Consider the following 18,453-nt stretch of genomic DNA (forward strand, 5'->3'; position numbering starts at 1 on the left):
AGGGAGCAAAACGGGCATAATAAGGGCGATAATAACGGGGATAACACCGGGGCGGCGGTGCGGGAGAGGCGGGGGGGCGCCCCGCCGCCCCTCGAGGGGTGGGGGGGCGGCCATGGCGACCCCCGCTCACCCCGGGGGGCGGGGGGCGGCGCGCTTACCTGTGCCCCATGGAGGAGAGCGGGGTGTCGGAGCGGCCGGAGCGGTGGCTCCGTCGGTCACTCCGTGCCTCTCCTCCCGGGTGGGGAGGGGAAGGGGAAGGGGGGGCGGAGGGCGGAGGAGGGGGGGGGAGAACCCGGCGGAGGGGGGGAAGGGGGGGGCGCCCGGGCGCGCTCCCGACGCTCCCTCGGGCGCGCGGGGCGCGAGCCCGCGGCGGGCGGGGGGGGCGCGGGGGGGCGGGGCCGCGCGGCGCGTGCCGGCGCTGTCCCCGCCCACTCTCCCCCAGCGGCCGGCGGTGATTGGGCGGCGGCCTCTCGGTCGGCCACGCCCCCTCGCCACGCCCCCCTCCCCTTGCGCCGGGGGAGCGGGGGCGCCGCCGGCGGCGCTGCCACTGCCGGACACCGGAAGTGAGGGAGGGCGGGGGCGCGCGGCGCGCGGGGCACGCCGGGACAGCGCGGGGGCTGCGCTGAGGCGGGGGCGGCAGCGGGAGCTCGGGAGCGCTCCCGGTGCTGGTGCCGGTCCTGATCCCGATCCGAACCCCGCTCCCGCTCCGGACCTCCCCGGGTGTCTCCTGCCCCCGGCAGGTGCGCCTGGCTCCGGGAGGGGCGGCTGTGCCGCGTCCCTTAAGCCCTGCCGCGGGATGGAGGGCGGCGGGTACTGGAGCGGGGCAGCGCTGCAGCCTCGTCCGGACCTCGCAGAGAGAAACCAAAATCACTTTCCCCCTGTTGTACGCACTGAAGTGTATTTCACACAATGCCCTGAAACGAAATAATGTGAAATAAGCGCAGTTCAGAACCCCCTGACCCGTAATGGCCAGAGAGCGAGGCCGGTGGTCGGGGAGGGATGGAGATCAGAGCGATGGAGATCAGAGCCAGCTCCGCAATGGAAAAGCTCCCGCTGCAACAAAGGGCAGGGCTTTGCCCTTTTGACTGTCGCGCTGAAGGATCTGACAGAAAGTGCCCTATATTTCAAAGGACGGAGCTTAACAGGGCAGGATAGGTCTGGAGCGTGGGGGAATCGGCGCGATGGCTGCGGCGAGCGGGGACCGCTCTCGGGGCTGTGTGCGGTCCCTGGGTTGTGAAAGCAGGAGCTGCACCGGCAGATAAAGCGCTTGCAAACTGTTTAATCAACATCTGCGTGCTGTGATTGCGCCCGAAACTGGGGAAATACGTGTGTGACCGACGGGCTTGGCCGTTTGCACAGTTAACTGACTTAGGTGTGCAATCACAGTAATTGCCTGGCTAATCGCGTGCCGAAGGTTTAAAAATTTCCTCCGTGGTTTCCTTTCCCTCATCCTATGTATTTCCTTCATCTCTGGCTTTCAAGTAGGCAGACCTGCTGTCGAAATCTTAGATTTGACTTTTATGCCTGCTCTTCATTCAAATCCATTTCTATAAGGTGCTTTTAATCCGTAGGATGTCCCCCTACAAAAAGTGTATTTTCCACTTTTTATCCTGTAATTTAAATAAACGGATGTTCCATCGTGTGTTTTCCTCCCCCCGTTTCCTCCCACATACCCTAAATACCTTTAATTTTAAAAAGACTCTGAATAAACCTGATTAATGAAAACAAAATGCCTTTTCACTCCAGCATGTTTTTAATTACCTCTTCATTTTATATTGCAACAGAGTCCAAGCACCACCTTCCTAGAAAGAGTTCCATTAAAATGCAAATGAAGACTTTGCAGAAGTTGTTAATGTGACCAAGGACACAATTTCTTAGACTTGAGCAACACAGAATCGGTGCTGAGCAGGGGTTCCTGCTGCCACCTGCTCTTTCTGCACACACAATCCTGTGTAGAACATGTTTTCCAGCCTGTGTCACCTGTGGGTGAGAAGCACCAGAGCTAAACAAGCAAAATCCCTTTTCCACCCTAAATGTCGCACTGGTTTTCACACGTATCTGTCCCCCCCATATCTGCAGGTATTAAATCCTTCTGTGCTTTGAGTCTGTGCTTTTTTTTAGGCTGAAACATGAAGGTTCAAGGGGCTGTTGAAAGTGGAGCTTTATGCCATTATGCCTTGTTTTGCATGACATCTGCATCATACCTGGTCATGTCTCTAACCATTCCTGCCTTTCCTCACTCCTCTGTTTGAGCTCCCCCAAAGCTCCTCAGGTGCAGGATGTGCTCTCCCCTCCTCTCCTCCTGCCCAGGGTTTCTTCCCCAGGTCTTTGTTGGAAGAAAGCATTTCTTCCCGTGGTATTTGTTTGTGTGTCAGGCTGGGCTGACTCCCCCGGAGCAGCAGCAGCTGCTGCCTGGGCACTGCCCTGGGGAATGTTCCCAAGAGGGGGAGGGTGGCAGCAGGCCCCGTTTCCCAAAGCTGTTCCACACAAAGGATTTCAGGAGACTTGAAAAGCTTCAATATTCTTTTGCCAAGCCCCCTCTCCTTTAATTAGACGTTTGTGTTGTATTTTAGGTAAATACAGCAATAGCTCTGAGAGATGCTTTCTCCTCATGAAGAAGGAAAGGATGTGCATGGAAAAAATAAGAGCTTGGAGGAAAAATTGGAGTAGTTGGGGTAGTTCCTGTGATTTTTGGTGTGCAAAGGAGTGATTAGGAGTGTAATATCATGTCAGAGGTTACAGACCATGTGTTTCTGGCCCGAGTCCACATCCCTTGGTACCCACTATACCACAGGTTCTACCCTGGCAGAGACTGGTGGTATCACACTTCTGATGGGTTTTAGCCACTGGCACAACAGGTAAAGACCATATTCCTGTAGCACAAGAGTGCTTGAGGTTGCCCTGATATGATTCTTTTTGCTCTGCCAAAGCACTTGAACCCCAGCACAGCCACGTGCCACCATGTGCCAGTGCTCCATCCTCACTGAGCGGGTAAATTAAGCACCACGGACTGTGTGCTGTTGAATTTCACTGCCTTTTCAGTGTCCCTGCACCTCTGTGACTGCTCCTGCACAATCTCCAAGACCTCTCCAGTACAAATAAGTCAGCACCATCCTCCCACTCTCTCCTACGCTGGGGTATGGTGGGACCAGGCTGGGGGACAGCAGCAGAGGAGAGCTGGCTGGGTGCTGCATTCATACCATGTCCTGTTTGCAAAAACATGGGGTTGGTGAGGCTGGAAAAGACCTCCAAGATCACCAAGCCCAAATGTTAAAGCAGCACTACCAAACCCAGCACTAAACTATGTCCCCATGTGCCACATTTGCACATTTTTTGAACACTTCTAGGGATGGTGATTCCACCACTTCCCTTGGCAGAAATTCCCAAAATTTGCCAATATGGGCAAAGAAATTCCTGGCCAGAAATGCCAAATCATCAGAAGCACTGAACATTCTCATTTCGGTTCCTCTTTCCAGCTCTCTTCTACTTTATGTTCATTGCAGTTGTAGGAGATTCTACATTTGATAAACTGAAATGATTTCCTGTGTGTCCTTGTCATGCAGGCAGTTTGGGAACAGGTTGACAAAATCTAAATGGCCTGACTACTGTTTTTCCTCTACTAAAGTATTGTAGAAATAAAGGTTTCAAAGCAATCCTGGGCAATCTGTGATCTCTGCTCTCAGTGATCCCCATTTTGTTTCCATGTTCTGTACAAGGTAGACTTGGCTCTCCATCACCAAACCCTGCTCTTCCCTAGGTATAGCAGGAAGAAAGCCATTTTGCAGAGCTCTGCTTCTGCCCTCCATAGCATCTCTGAATGCTTGCAAACCCCAGGACCATCAGCTTTGTGCACGGCATGGAGAGCAGCTGGCAGATGTCAGAGGAAAGGGTTAAAGGACCCACATTCCTGTCCCCACTGCCCTGACCAAAGGTCAGGGGTTCCTTAGGTGAAGGAAAGGAGGGAGGTGGTGCAGCCCTGACCAGGTCATTTGAGGAGTAAACCACATCTGAGGGGAGCTAATGAAGCAGCATTTGTCTCTCTCACAGGCTCATACTCCCGGTCTGTGCCGGGCAAGTCGGAATTCCTTCTCTAGTGGGAGTGAAGATGTTGATTGTATTTTTTCCATGATGTGTATTGAGGCATTTGCTAGGTTGTGGGAGTAAACACTTGGGGGAATTCTCCATGAGCTAGCAAGGGCAAGTCACAGGCCTACTAAATATGGTGAGTGAAGATTACAAAAAAACCCTGGAGAGTAAATCTCCCTCTTTCCACCCCGTCTCCCCACCACCACCACCCCCGCAGATTTGTTCTCATTATCCTGTGCTGTGTCTCACTGCTGGCTGGCTAAACCTGCTGCCATTTGTGGGACTAAACACATTGTGCTGATTTAGTTTTGTTTTCTGCACCCAAGGGCAGCGCTGGGGTGGTCCTTCATGGCTCCACCATGCACTGAGACACACAGGAGCATCCTGCTGGAGCAGAGACACCAGATACTCAACAGGGGGGAACAGCAGGAAATGCTCTCAGGTCTGTAAATACTTGAGGGGGTGAGAGATGATGGTCATGTACAAAATATTTGACCAAACACATCCCACTGACCTCCTTTGGTGCTGCTCTTGAAAAGGATCAGCCAGAGTCAAACAGTTGATCTTTAATGCTCCAAAAATACATTCCCTTTCAAAGCTTCTCAAGTGGAGAAACATCCAGGCTGTCAAATTCAGTCCCTCACTCCCAACTTCTTGTGGCCTGGGTGAGCTCAGCTCTGGGTGTCCATTTAGGTTCCCCCAAGGCTGCAGGTGATGATGAGGATGAAGGATGCTGGGGTCATGGCAGGGGGGTGCAACAAGCTCTGTCTCCACCTTCTCCTGCCTGCTCCATCTCCACTGTCCTTGACTTGCTGCTCTGGCTCTGTCCCATCCTTCTCTCCTCCCCTCCCTGGAGTGGCCCAGCAGCAGCCAAACACTGATTCTTGTGGGAGCCTGGAGCCAACCTGGGCCCCTCAAAGTCCCACCCAGGAGCCATTTATGTGCTGGTTGGAGCTCAAGAGATCCCTGTGCCCTGCTGACACCACCCTCCTCCTGCAATAAAGGATCTCCACTTTCAGCTCGGGCTCTCCTCAGAGTTGTTTCCTGCTGTATTTTGCATCACAGTGCTCTGGTACTTCACCCCTTCCCAGGTTTCCTCCTGCCCCAGGTGTGGATGAGGAGCAGCTCAGTGCTGTGCACTTTGGGCAGTGCTCTTTACCCAGATCTTCTCCCTCTGCAGCTTTTTGCAGACTGTCACCTCTGCACATCTGGGAAATGTCTTGGTGCTTGGGCCAGGCTTTGTCCTGATGCCAACAGCAAAATGTCAGCACATTCAGAATAAATTTTGATTCTTCCTCCTCCACTATCACCCTCCCTTACTCCTGCAACCTTTCCTGGTCATTATCAGGAGCTCACAGCATTCATTTAGAAGCAGACAAACCCATTTTCAGGAGACAGAAGCAGGGACGTCCCCATGGTCCCACATCCTTCAAAGTCTGATTTGTCTCTCAGTCCAGCCCAACCCTCTTTACCACAACACCTACAAACCCAGTGGATAAGAGAGATTTCACTGAAATAGATCCCTCTGTTTGCAAAGATTTGGTTTTCTTCAGAACCCAAGGAAATTGCAGGGCTGCATGCAAGTCCTTGGCTCAGTGTGATCCATGAAAGCCATGTGTGTCATGGAGCTGTGCTGGCAACAGGCAGAGGCAACAGTTAAAAAATACATATATATATAAATATACATAACTCCTGGAGTTTGGGAAGTGTGGTTTGGGGTTTCAGCAGGCAATTGCTGGTTCTCCTAACGACTCAGGCCACAGCCAGGGTTTAGCTGGGTTAAACACTGCGTCAAGTTTTGCTCTAGTTATTGTGGAGCTTGGGATGACACTCCACTCTGGGAGCATTAACCCACCTCCATTCCCAGCCTCCTCAGCTTGTTTTCCTTTTGCTCCTGCCCTGATGCCTCCTTTAGGTTTTACCTCCAGTGTCCTGAATTTGCTCAGACAGCTCCAATTTCAGGGTTCCCTGCAGGGCTGTGCTGGAGCTGAACTGCAGGGTGTGGGGAGCAGCATATCTCTGGTTGCTTCCCATTCTAAAATAATAAGAAAAATCAGGAGGACTCTGGCAAAACATTCACAAAATGCTCTTAAGTAAATAAGAAGGCTTATGCAAGATATTTGAATTTATATTAAATTGCCTGTCAGGAGGAGCGATGAGGCTGTCAATAATTACTTTATGTTTGGAGCTGTTCAAAGGCTGTTCATGGCATTTTGCACCCTTCTGTGAGCAGCCACCTGGTTCCTGCACACCTGAGCCGTGCCAGTGGCATCCATCACACTGGTCAGCATCTCCCTGCTGTGATGCCCTCTCCTCCCACCGTTCCCAATGGGACAGTGGCTCATTTAAGTGCCTAAACCTTGCTGTTGTAAATGGCACATTTCCATGGTGGGTGTCCACCCTGGGCACCTCATCACTGTCTCCATGCCCTTCCCTGGGTTTCCCCTGGCTCATCCCAGCTTTTCCCAGGGAAGCCTGGCTGGCTGCTGTGACCCGTAGGCGAAATCCCAGCGCTGCCAAGCCCTGGGGAGAGCTCGGCCGCTGTTCCCAGGCTCCAGTTCCCGCAGGATTTCCTATCTGGGCAGAGCCGGGGTCAGCAGGGAGGGGTCCGGCCAAGCACCCCGCAGCCCCCAGCCCTCGCCCTGCTGCAGGAAACTCTGCCGGGAGCGCGGGGTGGAGTGGGGGAAAGGAGGGGAGAGGAGGAAAATGGGGAGTCACAGGGGGAGCCGCCAGATAAGGCTGGGCTGGAAACGCCGGGCGGATGCAGCTCCGGGCTGGGGCTCGGACCTGCGCCCCGGTCACTTCCCCCGTGCCGCCCAGCCAGGGCTGTCACAGGAGCCCGGGGATGGAATTACAGCCAGGGAGATCCAGCACCTGAGCTGCCTCCAGCAGCACGTGGCCAACAGGCAGCGGAAAATCCCTCTCGGAGCCAGCTGCCCTCGGGAAGATGTTTCCTCCTCTCCGGTCAGGCGGGGCAGAGCTCAGCATCGGCCGGGGCCGGGGGCATCGGCCCGGAGGGTTTGGGGGCCCGGGGCAGGCAGGGCCCCGTGCATCCCGTGTCTGGTGAGCCCTGGAGCCCGCAGCTGGAGCTGTTCAGAAGGTTCAGGGGTGCCCCCAAGCAGAGGCCGAGCCACCGCTGGCCCCAAAGCCCAGGAGAGCCCCTGATCTCTGGGAAGCAGCACAGGGATGTGGGCAAGCAAAAAGACAGATGCTTTCTTTATTTTCTTTCCCCCTGGATTTAGTAGTTCCAACCCCCTCCAAAAAAAAATGCCTGTGCTCTCTTCTCAGCTCTTTTCTAAACCCAACCCACTCATTTTTATTATCCCTTCAGGAGTTTGTTCCCTGTAATACATTATCTGCTCCCTCATTGTCACACCAGCCCCGAGCTCCACATCCTGCTGGACCCAGCATCAGTTTGAGCAGCCCTGTTGTGCTTCCCCTCTGCCTTGCTCACATCCCACTCCATCCTTGCTTTTCCCAGAGAAGGCAGTGCTGGAGCTGCCTGTGTAACCCCCCCTAGCATTTGTAGCCACATCCTAGCACCACACTCCTTCACTTCCAACCTCCAAGGGGTGAGGGGAGCAGAGCTGCCCCCAGAGATGGGTTCTTGGCCCCATCAGTGTCGCACAAACCCCCAAGTAGTGTGGTTACAGTGTGATCCCGAAGACCCCTGACACCTCACAGACAGGGCTGAGGGCTGTGGGGAGTTGGGGGACCTAAAGGGGTCCTGTTTGTGTCTCACTGGAACCCCAAACCCCAACCCTACTCTTTTCCTAGCCCAGGCTTGGCTCAGGGAGCATCAGAGCAGTGCGGGTTTGGTTTAATCTGCAGGGAGATCTTCACACCTTCCTTTGCTCTTTTCCTCGCCAGCCCCTCCGCCTGCCAGTGCAGCACCTTGGCGGGGGCAGTGCCCATCTGCTGGCAACTGCGGGTTTTTTGAAATGTTTTCCCTCCCTCCCTCCCCCTCCTCCGTCCTCTGCTCCTCCTCTTCTCACCCTTTGCTTTCTCCATGTGTTTCTCGCTGGTGCAGCACGGATACAGCTCAGTGGGATGAGGGAGGATGGGGAGATGCTGTGCCCGGTGCCAGCTGGGAATTGACCCCTGCCAACCTGCAGTGAGTGCAGGTCACAGCAAGAGCAGGTCCCAGCCTCGCACAGGCGTGTGCAATCCCTGCTGTGCTGCCTGGGGCTGGAGCTGTCCCTGCCAAGGACGGGGTTAGGGCAGCAGAGGCTGCCTGGGCTCTGCGGGGTTAGCGGGGGTACAGCCTGCATCCGTGCAGATGCAGCGTGTTTATTCTCACCAGATAGTTTGATGGCTTTATCTGATCACAGGTTTTCCTGAGGAAGGAAGGGTGAGTCTGAGTCACTTGAAAATGGGGGCCCTTCATCTCTGGGTATGACTGGTGGGGCCGTGGATGTCAGCAGAGCCCCAGGGCAAGATGTGCTCCCAGCGCTGGCCTCGCTCCAGGTTTGCTCTGTGGCTCTGCTGGGTGGGCAATGCCATGGTCAGTAATGGGTGTAAATCCAGTGTGAGCAGCCGTGGGTGTCAGAGAAAGCACCCAGGACTTGATGCCACCAAGGGAAGAGCGAGATCATTTACTGTGTCTGTGGTGAGAGAGGAGGGAGCTGCTGACATGGTGCCCCTGGTGCAGAAAACACCATCACAAGCAAATTGAAAGCAAGAGATAAAATCTGGCAGCAATTGATAAATTCAAGGGAGAGACAGGTTCATGCCCTCCTGGAAGAAAACCCAGATAATTAAACTCCCTTGTTCTGTTAATGCCTTCTGTGAGGGGCTGGAGGAATCAGCCATGGGAGAGCTGTGGCTGATGCTGGAGAGCTGGGAGGTGCTGGGGGTGTGCTGGGAGATGGGGGAGCAGAGTGGGTAGAAACAGCTCCAGCTCCTTAAAACTGGGGAGCTGGGCTGGGGGCTGCAGCAAGCTGGAGCTGTCCTCTGCTCCACGACCCACCCACACACCAGCATCCTTCCCAGCTGCCTGTGTGCCTGAGAAAACAAATGGATTTTCCATGAAGTGCCCTCAGAGCCGTCACACTCGGCATTCTGTGGAAACCGGGGGTTTCGAGCCTTCCTGAGCTCAGCCAGGCTCAGGAGAGGGGAGCGGAGCAGGCAGTGCTGAGCTGCTGAATGCACACAGAGCCAGGCCCCTGGGGTCCAGAATTAATAGGACAGAGCAGGGGCTGTTCCCTGCATGTTTTATTTATGGGAATCAGGCCAGTGAAGTTCCCTCAGCTCACCGAAATAGTCACATCGCCTCTGCCGTGCGCTGCCCACAGCCGTGACCTTGATAAATGGGTCAGTGCCCGGCCCCTCTGCGTGCCTGGGGGGTGTTTGCTGCATGGGGGGAGGTTGGGCTCCCTCCTCAGACCCCAAAACTCAGCTTTGATGGAGCCGAGTGCTCCTGCTATGGGCAGGATGTCTGTGCTGCCTGCAGTGCTGCCTCTGCCCGCAGCAGGAGCAACCCGTGAGAAAGGACCCACGGGAACTCCACCGAAAATCCCCCGAACACCAAGTGAGCTCTGGGCACCCCCCTTCTGAGAACAGTGCATGCCCGGAGCCGTGTCCCCAGCCCCGAGGTGACATCAGCCTCTCACACCAAACTGGAGCCCCGGGGCAGTGCCTGGTAGCAGAGATGGAGACCCCAAAACAGGAAGCAAAAGTGGGGCTCTGCTTGGTTTCTGTGTTTTTTCTTAACCTGAATTTTTTAGACGTTTCCTGATGCCAGATCACAGCTGTCGCCTCACCACACTCCCTATCACAATGACATCTCTGCCAGTCCCATTTGGCAGCCCCGAGGCCAGCAGAGCATCCCTGAAGTGGTACCCAGGAGGGAGGGATGCTGATCCCGGGATCACATTGCCCGGGTGTGATGGCCAAAGGGCGTTATCAGTGTCAGTGTTTGGTAACCATGGAGCAGGGTGCCTTTCCCAGGGCTGCCGGTGAGTCAGTGGCGGAGCCGGGAGCAGCCCGGTTCCTCTCCCCACCCTCGGCCCCAGCACAGCATCTCCCTCCCCACTTCCTTCCCCTGCCGATAATTAGCCCTCAGCTCTGCGGTTCCCGGTGATTTCTCCCAGCGTGGCATTTCCCCATTTGGGTGCTGGGAGGGAGACGTGAGCCCCACACCCACTCTGGTTCCCACCACGGGAAATGACCATGGGTGGCCCCAGGAGTGGGGAACGCGGGAGGCGTTTCCCGAAAATCCCATGGCAGGAACAGTCCAGGCCAAGGGACAGCGGTGCCCTTTGCTGGCAGGAAATCCTCCCCAGTGCTTAAAGCCCAAGGGGTCCCTGGAGCATCTCAGCAGCTCCAGGCTCAGCCCAGGGCAGCAATGGTGGGTGCAGGCAGGGAATCCTATGCCACATCCTGCTCCAGCGGGATCAGCAGTCGGGGGAGGCTGCACACCCACCCCGTGTTTGCTCTGAAAGGAGGGCAGCTGCCAGCACAGCCGGTCCCTGGGGAGGGCATGTGGGGACAGGGCTGTGGAGAGCCTGTCAAGGACCTTTGTGTGGCTGCCACCATCCAAGGCTGATAAAAGGCTCTGGACGTTCTTCCTGCTGCCTCCAAACCCATGGCCCCACCCTGACCCTGACCTCTGCTGCTCCAGGTCCTTCATGACTCAGGATCCCTTGTGGCACCAGGATCCCGGGGCTCAGCGGAGGCTGGGGCAGGGTGGCAGGATGACACTTTGTCAGTGGCTGACCCAGATCACTTGCCCCAGCCCTGAAATGGGGTTTGCCATACAACCCCTTCTCCGTGCCAAGGAGAGCTTTGCTGTCCTGCTGTGCGTGTGGGGTTTGCTCTTGGAAGGGCACAAGCCTGGAAGCATTGCGGAGATGTTTGCCCACAGGGGAGGGATTTCTCCTTCTCTGCATAGTCTTCCTCACTACCTCCCCAAGGATTTGAGAGGCTTCGCCCAGAGGTCCTTGTCCTCCAGCAGCATCTCAGGGGCTGGCAGTGAAATCAATAATAAAAATGATGCTCAGCTCCTGTACAGAGCATTACATCTTCAAAGCCCTTTGCTGGCATAAACTCATTAACGGCGAGGAATCGAATTCCTCCTCACACAGGTCCCAGGGATGCAGATCCGGGGGGCGATGGACCGGAACATATTTGTAATAAGAAATCGCTGCTGTCGGTGGCCCCGTGCAGGAGGGCCCTGAGGAGCCAGCAGGAGCAGATGGAGAAGGGAGGGCTGAGATGGAAACAGTGCCCAGGGCGGGCTGGCAGCATCCTGGCACAGGAGTTGCTTCCCCTCCTCACGGCAGCCGGTGGGCCAGGGGCAGGGAGTTGGTCTCCTGTGCTCCCCACAGCCCCCCTGGGCCTCCCAATGCAAGGGGAAATGAGTCTGGCATCATCTCTGCTCCCTTTGGGAGGATCCCACCCCTGCTGAGCCCCTTTGTGCCATTCCCAGTGGAGCATCCCAGTCTTCTCCAGCCCTGGCTGCCTACCCTGAAAGACTCGTTTAACATAAGCCAGGATTAATGGAAAATTGGGGATGTTCATCCTGGTTGGACTGCAGGGATGGGGTGGGGAAAGGTGGGGAGGTGAGGGGGGGTTGCAGTGTCTGTCTGTGCTGAATGGCTCAGAGCTGCTGTACTGGCCTGGGGCACAGTGGGGGTTGGAGGGACAGAGTGACCCCCTGGAATACGTCCAAAGTGGCTTTTTTTGAGGCACTCCCAGCCTGGCCAGCATGTCTCAACTGGGACAGTACCCACACGTCTCTCAGCCCACCCCCTTAAGAACCCCCAGGGACCCCTGCACCCACTGCACTGCCTGCTCAGCCCATCCCACCCTGACAGGAGGTGTCTGGGGACAGACTCCATCCAGGGCATCCCGTGGGACTCGGGGCGCGCTCCCACCCGCGGCCATGGCCTCTTGCCCAGGGCAGGGTGGGGAACCACAGATTCTATTTCTGGTTTTCTCCCTGGGAGGTGCTGCAGGAGGGAGGACGGGAACACCCTGACCTGGTCCCCGAGGTCCTTGAGGTCCTGTCTTTGGAACAGGTCACACACACCCATGCCCAGGGGATGGCTGTGCTGGGAACGGGGAGGGAAGGGATGTCCTGTACCTCTCCACTTCCCTATCCCTCCTCCCTGCGGTTCCCTCCCCATCCCGTCCCTGGAGGGACCAAACCCCTGCCGCACTGAGCAGGAGACTCCTCGGTGCGGGGGATTGCGGGATGCAGGGGCTCAGAGGGATGCGGGGACATGGAGAGATGCGGAGGCCGAGCTCATCCAGGGTTACCTTGGAAACGGCGCCCGAGCCACACATCCCTGTCACCACGGAGGGACTCAGCCACTGCGGTGGCGAGGCCAAGCCCCACTCGCCGGCTCAGGGTGACAGCAGCAGTGTTGGGAAGCCGTCCCCCCATCCCGCTCGATGGCTGGTGCCAGGCAGGGGCAGAGGTGGCTGCAAAGGGGGCTGTGATCCCCCCGGGGCAGGGGGCATCGCCCAGCCATGGGCAGGGAGAGAAGCCCTGCAAGGGTGGCTGCTGGCCAGCGTTCCTCCTGGCAGCTGTATCCCTCCCCGGCAGCCGGATCCGTCCCTGGCAGCCGGATCCCTGCTGCAGGACAGGCACTCCCCGCGAAGATGGAGCTTTAAATAAATAACGAGCTGCCGACATCTCCCGGCTCCGCTGGCAGCGCCACGCTGGGAGCCCTCGCTGGCAGCCCCCGCACTCCGGAACGCGGCGGGAATGGGGACAGCGCTGCTGGGAGCTCGGCCCGGGGCGGGGGAATGATCCAGGGAAAAGGAGCCCTGGGAATGGTCCAGGGAAAAGGAGCCCTGGGATGCCGCCGGCGGGGTCAGCGCTGGCTGATGGCGCTGCCAGCCCTCCCCTTAAAGCTCTCTGTGATGGAGCATCACAGCCTTGCGCTGGGAATGGGATTTAATCACTGACGGTCGGCTGGGAGAGAAGCGCTTGGCGCTTCCCGGGGAGCTGTGATGGATGCGGGGATGTGGCGATGCGGGAAGGATGCAGGAATGCGGGCAGGCTGTGGGGACGAGGGAGGGATGCGGGAACGCAGGCAGGGCGCGGGCGGGGCAGCGGGGATGTGACCCATCGGTTTTTCCCTGCTGGAAGATGCAAACCGGTTTGCAGGGTGGAGCGTTCCAGAAGGCGCTGGCGGCCGGGGGAGGCAGGCCGGGCCGGGCAGAGCCCGCAGGCAGGGTTCAGGCAGAGGCCAGGCAGCGCAGGCAGAGCAGGGAGGGAGCGGGGCGAGCCAGGGAGCCTGGCAGGGCGGCGCAGGCTGCAATTAGCCGAGGAGCCACGGCAGGATCCTGCCTCAATTAGAGCCTCCATCCCCGGCCGGCGGGCAGGGAGCTGTGCCCGTGGGCAGCACGGCCTGGCACCCCCATGCCAGCACCGGGCATCGCCCGCCGGGCCCCTCGGGGCAATGCAGGGGTGGGGTGGCCGGGCTGGGGGCTGCCAGAGGGGAGAGGGGACGGAATCTGCTCCAAAAGCAGCTGAGAGGAAGGAAGAAGCAGCTAAAATAAGCAGGTGAGTGGACAGGGAGGAAATGATAGTGAGGCTGATAAGGAATGGGCTGGGGAAGGGGGACAAGAACCAAAAGGTCCCCAGGAAATGGGAACTGGTCCCTCTGGGAAGCAGAGGGAGGTCACGGCACAGGAGGAGGTTCTGAGCTCCCGGAGAGTGGGTGTGCAGGAGAGGGATGGACAGAATGCTGCAGCAACGTGGGGAGTGCCCTGTCCCACATCCTGCTTTGGGCAGGGGGACAACGGGAGGCAGACGAGCACAGAGGCACCCGGAGCATCCTCGGAGGGTGGGAGGGAACCCCTGGAGGGAGATGCTGGGAGGAGGAGAGCAGCACAGAGCTCTGTGTGGTTTGTGTGCACACAGCCGCCACCTCCGCTCCAGGCATGGCCATGAAGGGCCATGGAGGGGAGCAGAGACCAAACCGAGTGCCCAGCACTCCAGGAGTGGTTTGGGATGGACCCAAGGGGAACGGGGCAGGGGGTGGGGGCAAGCAAAGTCCTCCCTCAGCGTGGCACTTCCCTGCCCTCTCTGCCTTCTGGCTGCCGGCATCTCTGGGGACTTCCACAGCATCCCACCTGCCCTCTGCGTGTCACAGATGGGAAGGATGGTGTCAGGAAGGGTGTGGGGACATGGGGCTGGGGTTAGGACAAACCCAGCGATTAGGGCAGGGTGACTGGGGTGCTGAGGACACTCCAGAGGGGCTGTAGCTCTGCTGTGTAATCATGGAATGGTTTGGGTTGGAAGGGACCATAAAGCTCATCTCGTTCCAACCCTCTGCCATGGGCAGCGACACCTTCCACTGGGCCTGGTTGTTCCCAGCCCTGCCCGACCTTGGCAGAGGCGGCTGGCCAGAGCTCAGGATGCTCAGGGCCAGAGCCGTGGCTGCTGTCCTGGGAGTTTCCACATGAACCACACACTGTTCACATCTGAGCCTTCTCCCCGTCCAGGGCAGCCGCTGCCGGGGGTTATTTCCTGCCCTCCGCGCTCTCCCCCCGCCGCCCCTGCCTGCCCCAGCCCGGCTGCTTCCTCTCGGCCGCCCCGGGGGCTTTCCATGCTGCCAGAAAATAAATCTCAGGCTATTTTTAACAGAGGGGAAAACGCCAAGGTCTCCTCCAGCCTGGGCTGCTGCGGAGCCGAGCACGGACGGGCACCCCCGGAGAGATGAAGGAGGGAGAGGAATGTGCGGGAAGGATGTGGGTAGGCAGGGCAGCGTGACCCCGCTTTCATCTCCCTGCCTTCGGGCGGATTTTGGGGAAAGCAGAGAGAAGGGCTCCGGGAAGGGGGCACCAGCTGGGTGCTGTGGCACCCCCTTGCCCCCCCTTTGCAGCGGACAAACAGCCACAGCACCCCCAGCACCCATTAATGTCACCCATCTCTCCCCCTAAGGCAGGGACAGAGCGGCAGGAGGGGTGTGCTCCCACCGCCCCAGCTGGCATGGGGGGACCGGGAGGTGCCCTGGAACGGGGAGGGCCGCACACACACACACAGTGCCCACCCCGCACTGGGGCAGTGCCAACCCCAAGGGAGCTGGGGACTCGGAGGGTCCCCTGGGGTCAGCGCTGGGCCAGTTGCTGTTTTTAACCCCCGTAAGTGCCTTAGGGAGGCTGCGGGCGGGATCAGCTGGATAATGCTGGCGGGGGCAGAGGGGGGCTGGTGAGAACGGGGGGGCACGGACAGGCCACCCCACCCCGCTGCTCCCCGAGGGGGGCTGTCCCCCTGCAGCCTGGGACACTGCCGTTCCCTGCCAGCTGTCCCCACTGTCGCTCCGCACGCATCTTTCGGGCTGCAGCGACACGATCCAAGGACTCGCCCTTTCCTGGGACTCCAGGGACCGAGGATTTATTCCTTACAAGGCTCCTGCTGAAATCTCTCCACCTGAGAGACTCCCACCAGCCCCGGCACTCCCAGCGCTCCCATCGGAGTGGGAGGAGGTCTCTGCTCTCCTTCTCCTAGCGGGAGATGTTGTGCAAAGCCCGCAGGCAGCGGAAATGCGGGAAGAAAAGCAGGGAGAAAAAGAGGAGCCGTTTCCAAGGGCTCGGTGGGAGGAGAGCAGAAAACAGGAGGTGGAGGTGAAAATGTCAAACCTCCCAGGACTGGCTGCGCGGAGACAGAGTGCTCACTGGTGGCTTTTGGTCCTTGTTCCTCAAGGAATCACTGAGACCACCTTTGCCTCTGGTCCCCAACGTGGTGGTGATACTGCAGCCACCTCCCTGCCAGTGCTGTGGCACCCAGGGCTCAGCCTGTGCTGGAGTTTTCAGGGAAAATCTGAGCTCCTCATTCCCAGCCCAGGAACTGCTGACCACCTTTGATGACATTTTCCTGTGACACAGGGGAAAACCCCCGGGGCTGGCTGGGATTTGGGGTGCCTGGTCAGGCCCCAGGCTGGGGGGTTTCCAGAGCCAGGGGTGTGGGGCAATCCCCATGTCATGGGACACCCACAGAACTCTAAGCTGGACTTCACCTGCCCCAGCCCCATTTAAGCCACAGGGAAACCCCTGCTCTCTTCCCTGGGACAGCCTAAAACATCCCTGGGGACTTCACACAATAGGCTGAATTAAAAAGGACATTAAAGCTCATCTTGTTGCAACCCCTTGCCACAGGCAGGGACAGCTTCCACTGTCCCAGATTGCTCTAAGCCCCATCCAGCCTGGCCTTGGACACTCACAAGTATGGGGCAGCCACAACATCACTGGGCAGCCAGGGTCAATGCCTCACCACCCTCACAGGGAAGAATTTCTTCCCAATATCTCATCTATCCCTGCCCCCTCAGGTTGAAGCCATTGCCCCTTGTCCTGTCACTCCAGGCACTTGTCCAAAGGCCCCAGCTCTCTTGGAGCCCCTTTAGCACTGGAAGTGGCTGTAAGGTCTCCCCAGAGCCTTCTCTTTTTCAAGCTGAGTACCCGCAGCTCTCTCGACCTCTCTCCAGAGCAGAGGTGCTCCAGCTTTTGGAGCCCCTCCATAGACTCCTCTGGGCAGCACAAACTCCTTCTCAGCCTGTCCAGGTTCCTCTGGACGCCACCCCTCCCCTCCAAAATGTCAGCTGCACCACATGGCTTGCCTGGAAAGGGGAATAAGCAGGATTTGGGGACCATCCCCGCCACAGGGCTCACGGGATCACCTGGAGGGGCCTGACCCAGCTGGAGGGACGGTGCCGAGGGGCTCTGCCTGTGACCAGATGGCTCCGAGCAGCCCTAAGCTCTCCATAATGCCCCTAATTGTCCCCCGGCGCGGGAGCGGGTGGCCCGGCCCAGCTGGTGCCTGTGTCCCCCCGCAGCCACGGCTCCGGGACCTCTGGCTATTTTTAATCCCAGGAAGCTATTTTTGAAGGGAGAGGCTATTTTCCCTGCCCGCGGCTAATCCTGTCTTGCCGTTCAACCTTACCCAGCTATTTGCCGGGGCCGCGCAGTGGGCAGCTCCCTGCCCCTGGGCAGCTGCATCCAGAGGGATTCGGGGCAGGAGGGATGGGCTGGGAAGCGCCGGCCGGGATGGGATGGGGATGGGGATGGGGATGGGGATGGGGATGGGGATGGGGATGGGGATGGGGATGGGGATGGGGATGGGGATGGGGTGGTCCTGCACCCCCTGTCCTGCTCTGCCGGGGCTGCTGAACGCCCGGGCTTGATCCGGGCAAGGGCACCGCAGTGCCGCGGAGGGGAAGCGCCCCATTTGCGGCCACCACTGATCGTCCCCCGCCCGCCCCCGGGAGCCGGGAAGGCCATCGGAGGATGGGGATGCCAAAGGTGACGGGGCCGCGCGTCCCCTGGGCGTGGCGGGGTCCTGGGAGCGCCGGCGAGCTGGGGCCGGGCTGGAAGCAGGTGCTGGGCACGTCCCGGCGGGAGGAAGGCGGGGGGTGCGGCCCGGGGGGAGCGGGGTGCACATCTGGCAGCGGAGGGGGGGCAGGAAGCGCCGCGCTGGCCCGGCCCCCCCGGGCTCGGCTGCTCGGGGTCCCGGGGGGCCGCGCCGCTGCCAGATGTTGTGCAGCTGTCTCCGGCGCTTCCTCTCCCTCCGTGCCCCGCATCCTTCGGGAAGCTCTTCCCTGCGCTTCCTCGGCGGGGAGAGCGAGGGAGACCTCCCCAGCCCCCCGCTCCTGCGGCCCCGGCTTCCTGAGCCGCCGGCTCTGTCCGCTCCGGCGTTCAGCTCCTTCACCCTCGGGCTCACCGCCCCCCACCCTCCTCCCGCCTCTCCGCGGCCCCTCGCTCCTTTTCTTCTCCTGCCAGCTCCCGATCCCGAGGGATCTCTCCCCTCTCCCGCCTCCCGATGCCGGGGCTGCTCCCCGCGCTCCTGGCTCAGAGCTCGCCTCGCTCCCAGGGCGAAGGAAGCAGCAGCGTCGAGCATCACTTATTGCTTTCCTTCTCTCGCTTCTCTCAGCATTTCCCATTTTCCCGCAGCGCAGGGACTGCTGAGAGCCCGAGCAGCCCATCACGGGCAGGGAAAAGCCGGGAGAGCCGCAGGGAGCGGGGCCGGGGGCTGCGGGAGCGTGGGCTGCGGAAGCCGGGGAGATGCTGCCGGCAGCTCACACCGACTGCGGGGCGCAGATAGGATTCAGGGATTAGAGCAGCTTAGGGAACAGGGCTCTTCCAAGCGGCAGATGGTGCTGGATGGATCCCAGGGCAGGGTTAGAGGGGTGGGAAACAGGTCCCAGAGCAACCCTGGGCCGGGCAGGGGAAATCAGGCAGAAGCAGGGAGGAGGAGGAGGAGGAGGAGGAGGAGGAGGAGGAGGAGGAGGAGGAGGAGGAGGAGGAAGGTTTTTGCCCAGCCCGTTTCCGGAGCTGCAGGGACGGATCCTTGCCCCAGCTCCCAGGAATGGCAGATGACGTCCAGAGCCCGTCACAGCTGCAGTGACAGCAGCGTGG

General features: G+C 59.1%; 2 protein-coding genes across 4 annotated transcripts in view; both read right to left on the minus strand.

Moving 5' to 3' along the window:
* The window catches only part of ZBTB46 (zinc finger and BTB domain containing 46), a 48,479-nt gene extending 48,217 nt beyond the window's left edge, over positions 1–262 (minus strand). For 2 of the 3 annotated variants that reach the window (XM_063172435.1, XM_063172433.1), the window contains exon 1: positions 159–252. The gene's annotated coding sequence lies outside the window, so the exon portion shown is untranslated. Of the gene's footprint in view, positions 1–158 lie in introns of all 3 variants that reach the window. The other variant, XM_063172432.1, reaches the window with a different exon arrangement.
* On the minus strand, positions 216–18,020 carry LOC134427149 (collagen alpha-1(I) chain-like). Its single transcript, XM_063172734.1, has 2 exons — positions 17,271–18,020; positions 216–746 (listed from the first exon to the last, which is right to left on the minus strand). The coding sequence occupies exons 1-2, from the start codon at positions 18,018–18,020 to the stop codon at positions 216–218; spliced, it is 1,281 nt and encodes a 426-aa protein (XP_063028804.1).
* Between the last annotated feature and the right edge of the window lie 433 nt (positions 18,021–18,453).

Source organism: Melospiza melodia, chromosome 19 (assembly GCF_035770615.1).
Source record: "Melospiza melodia melodia isolate bMelMel2 chromosome 19, bMelMel2.pri, whole genome shotgun sequence".
NCBI lineage: Eukaryota > Metazoa > Chordata > Aves > Passeriformes > Passerellidae > Melospiza > Melospiza melodia.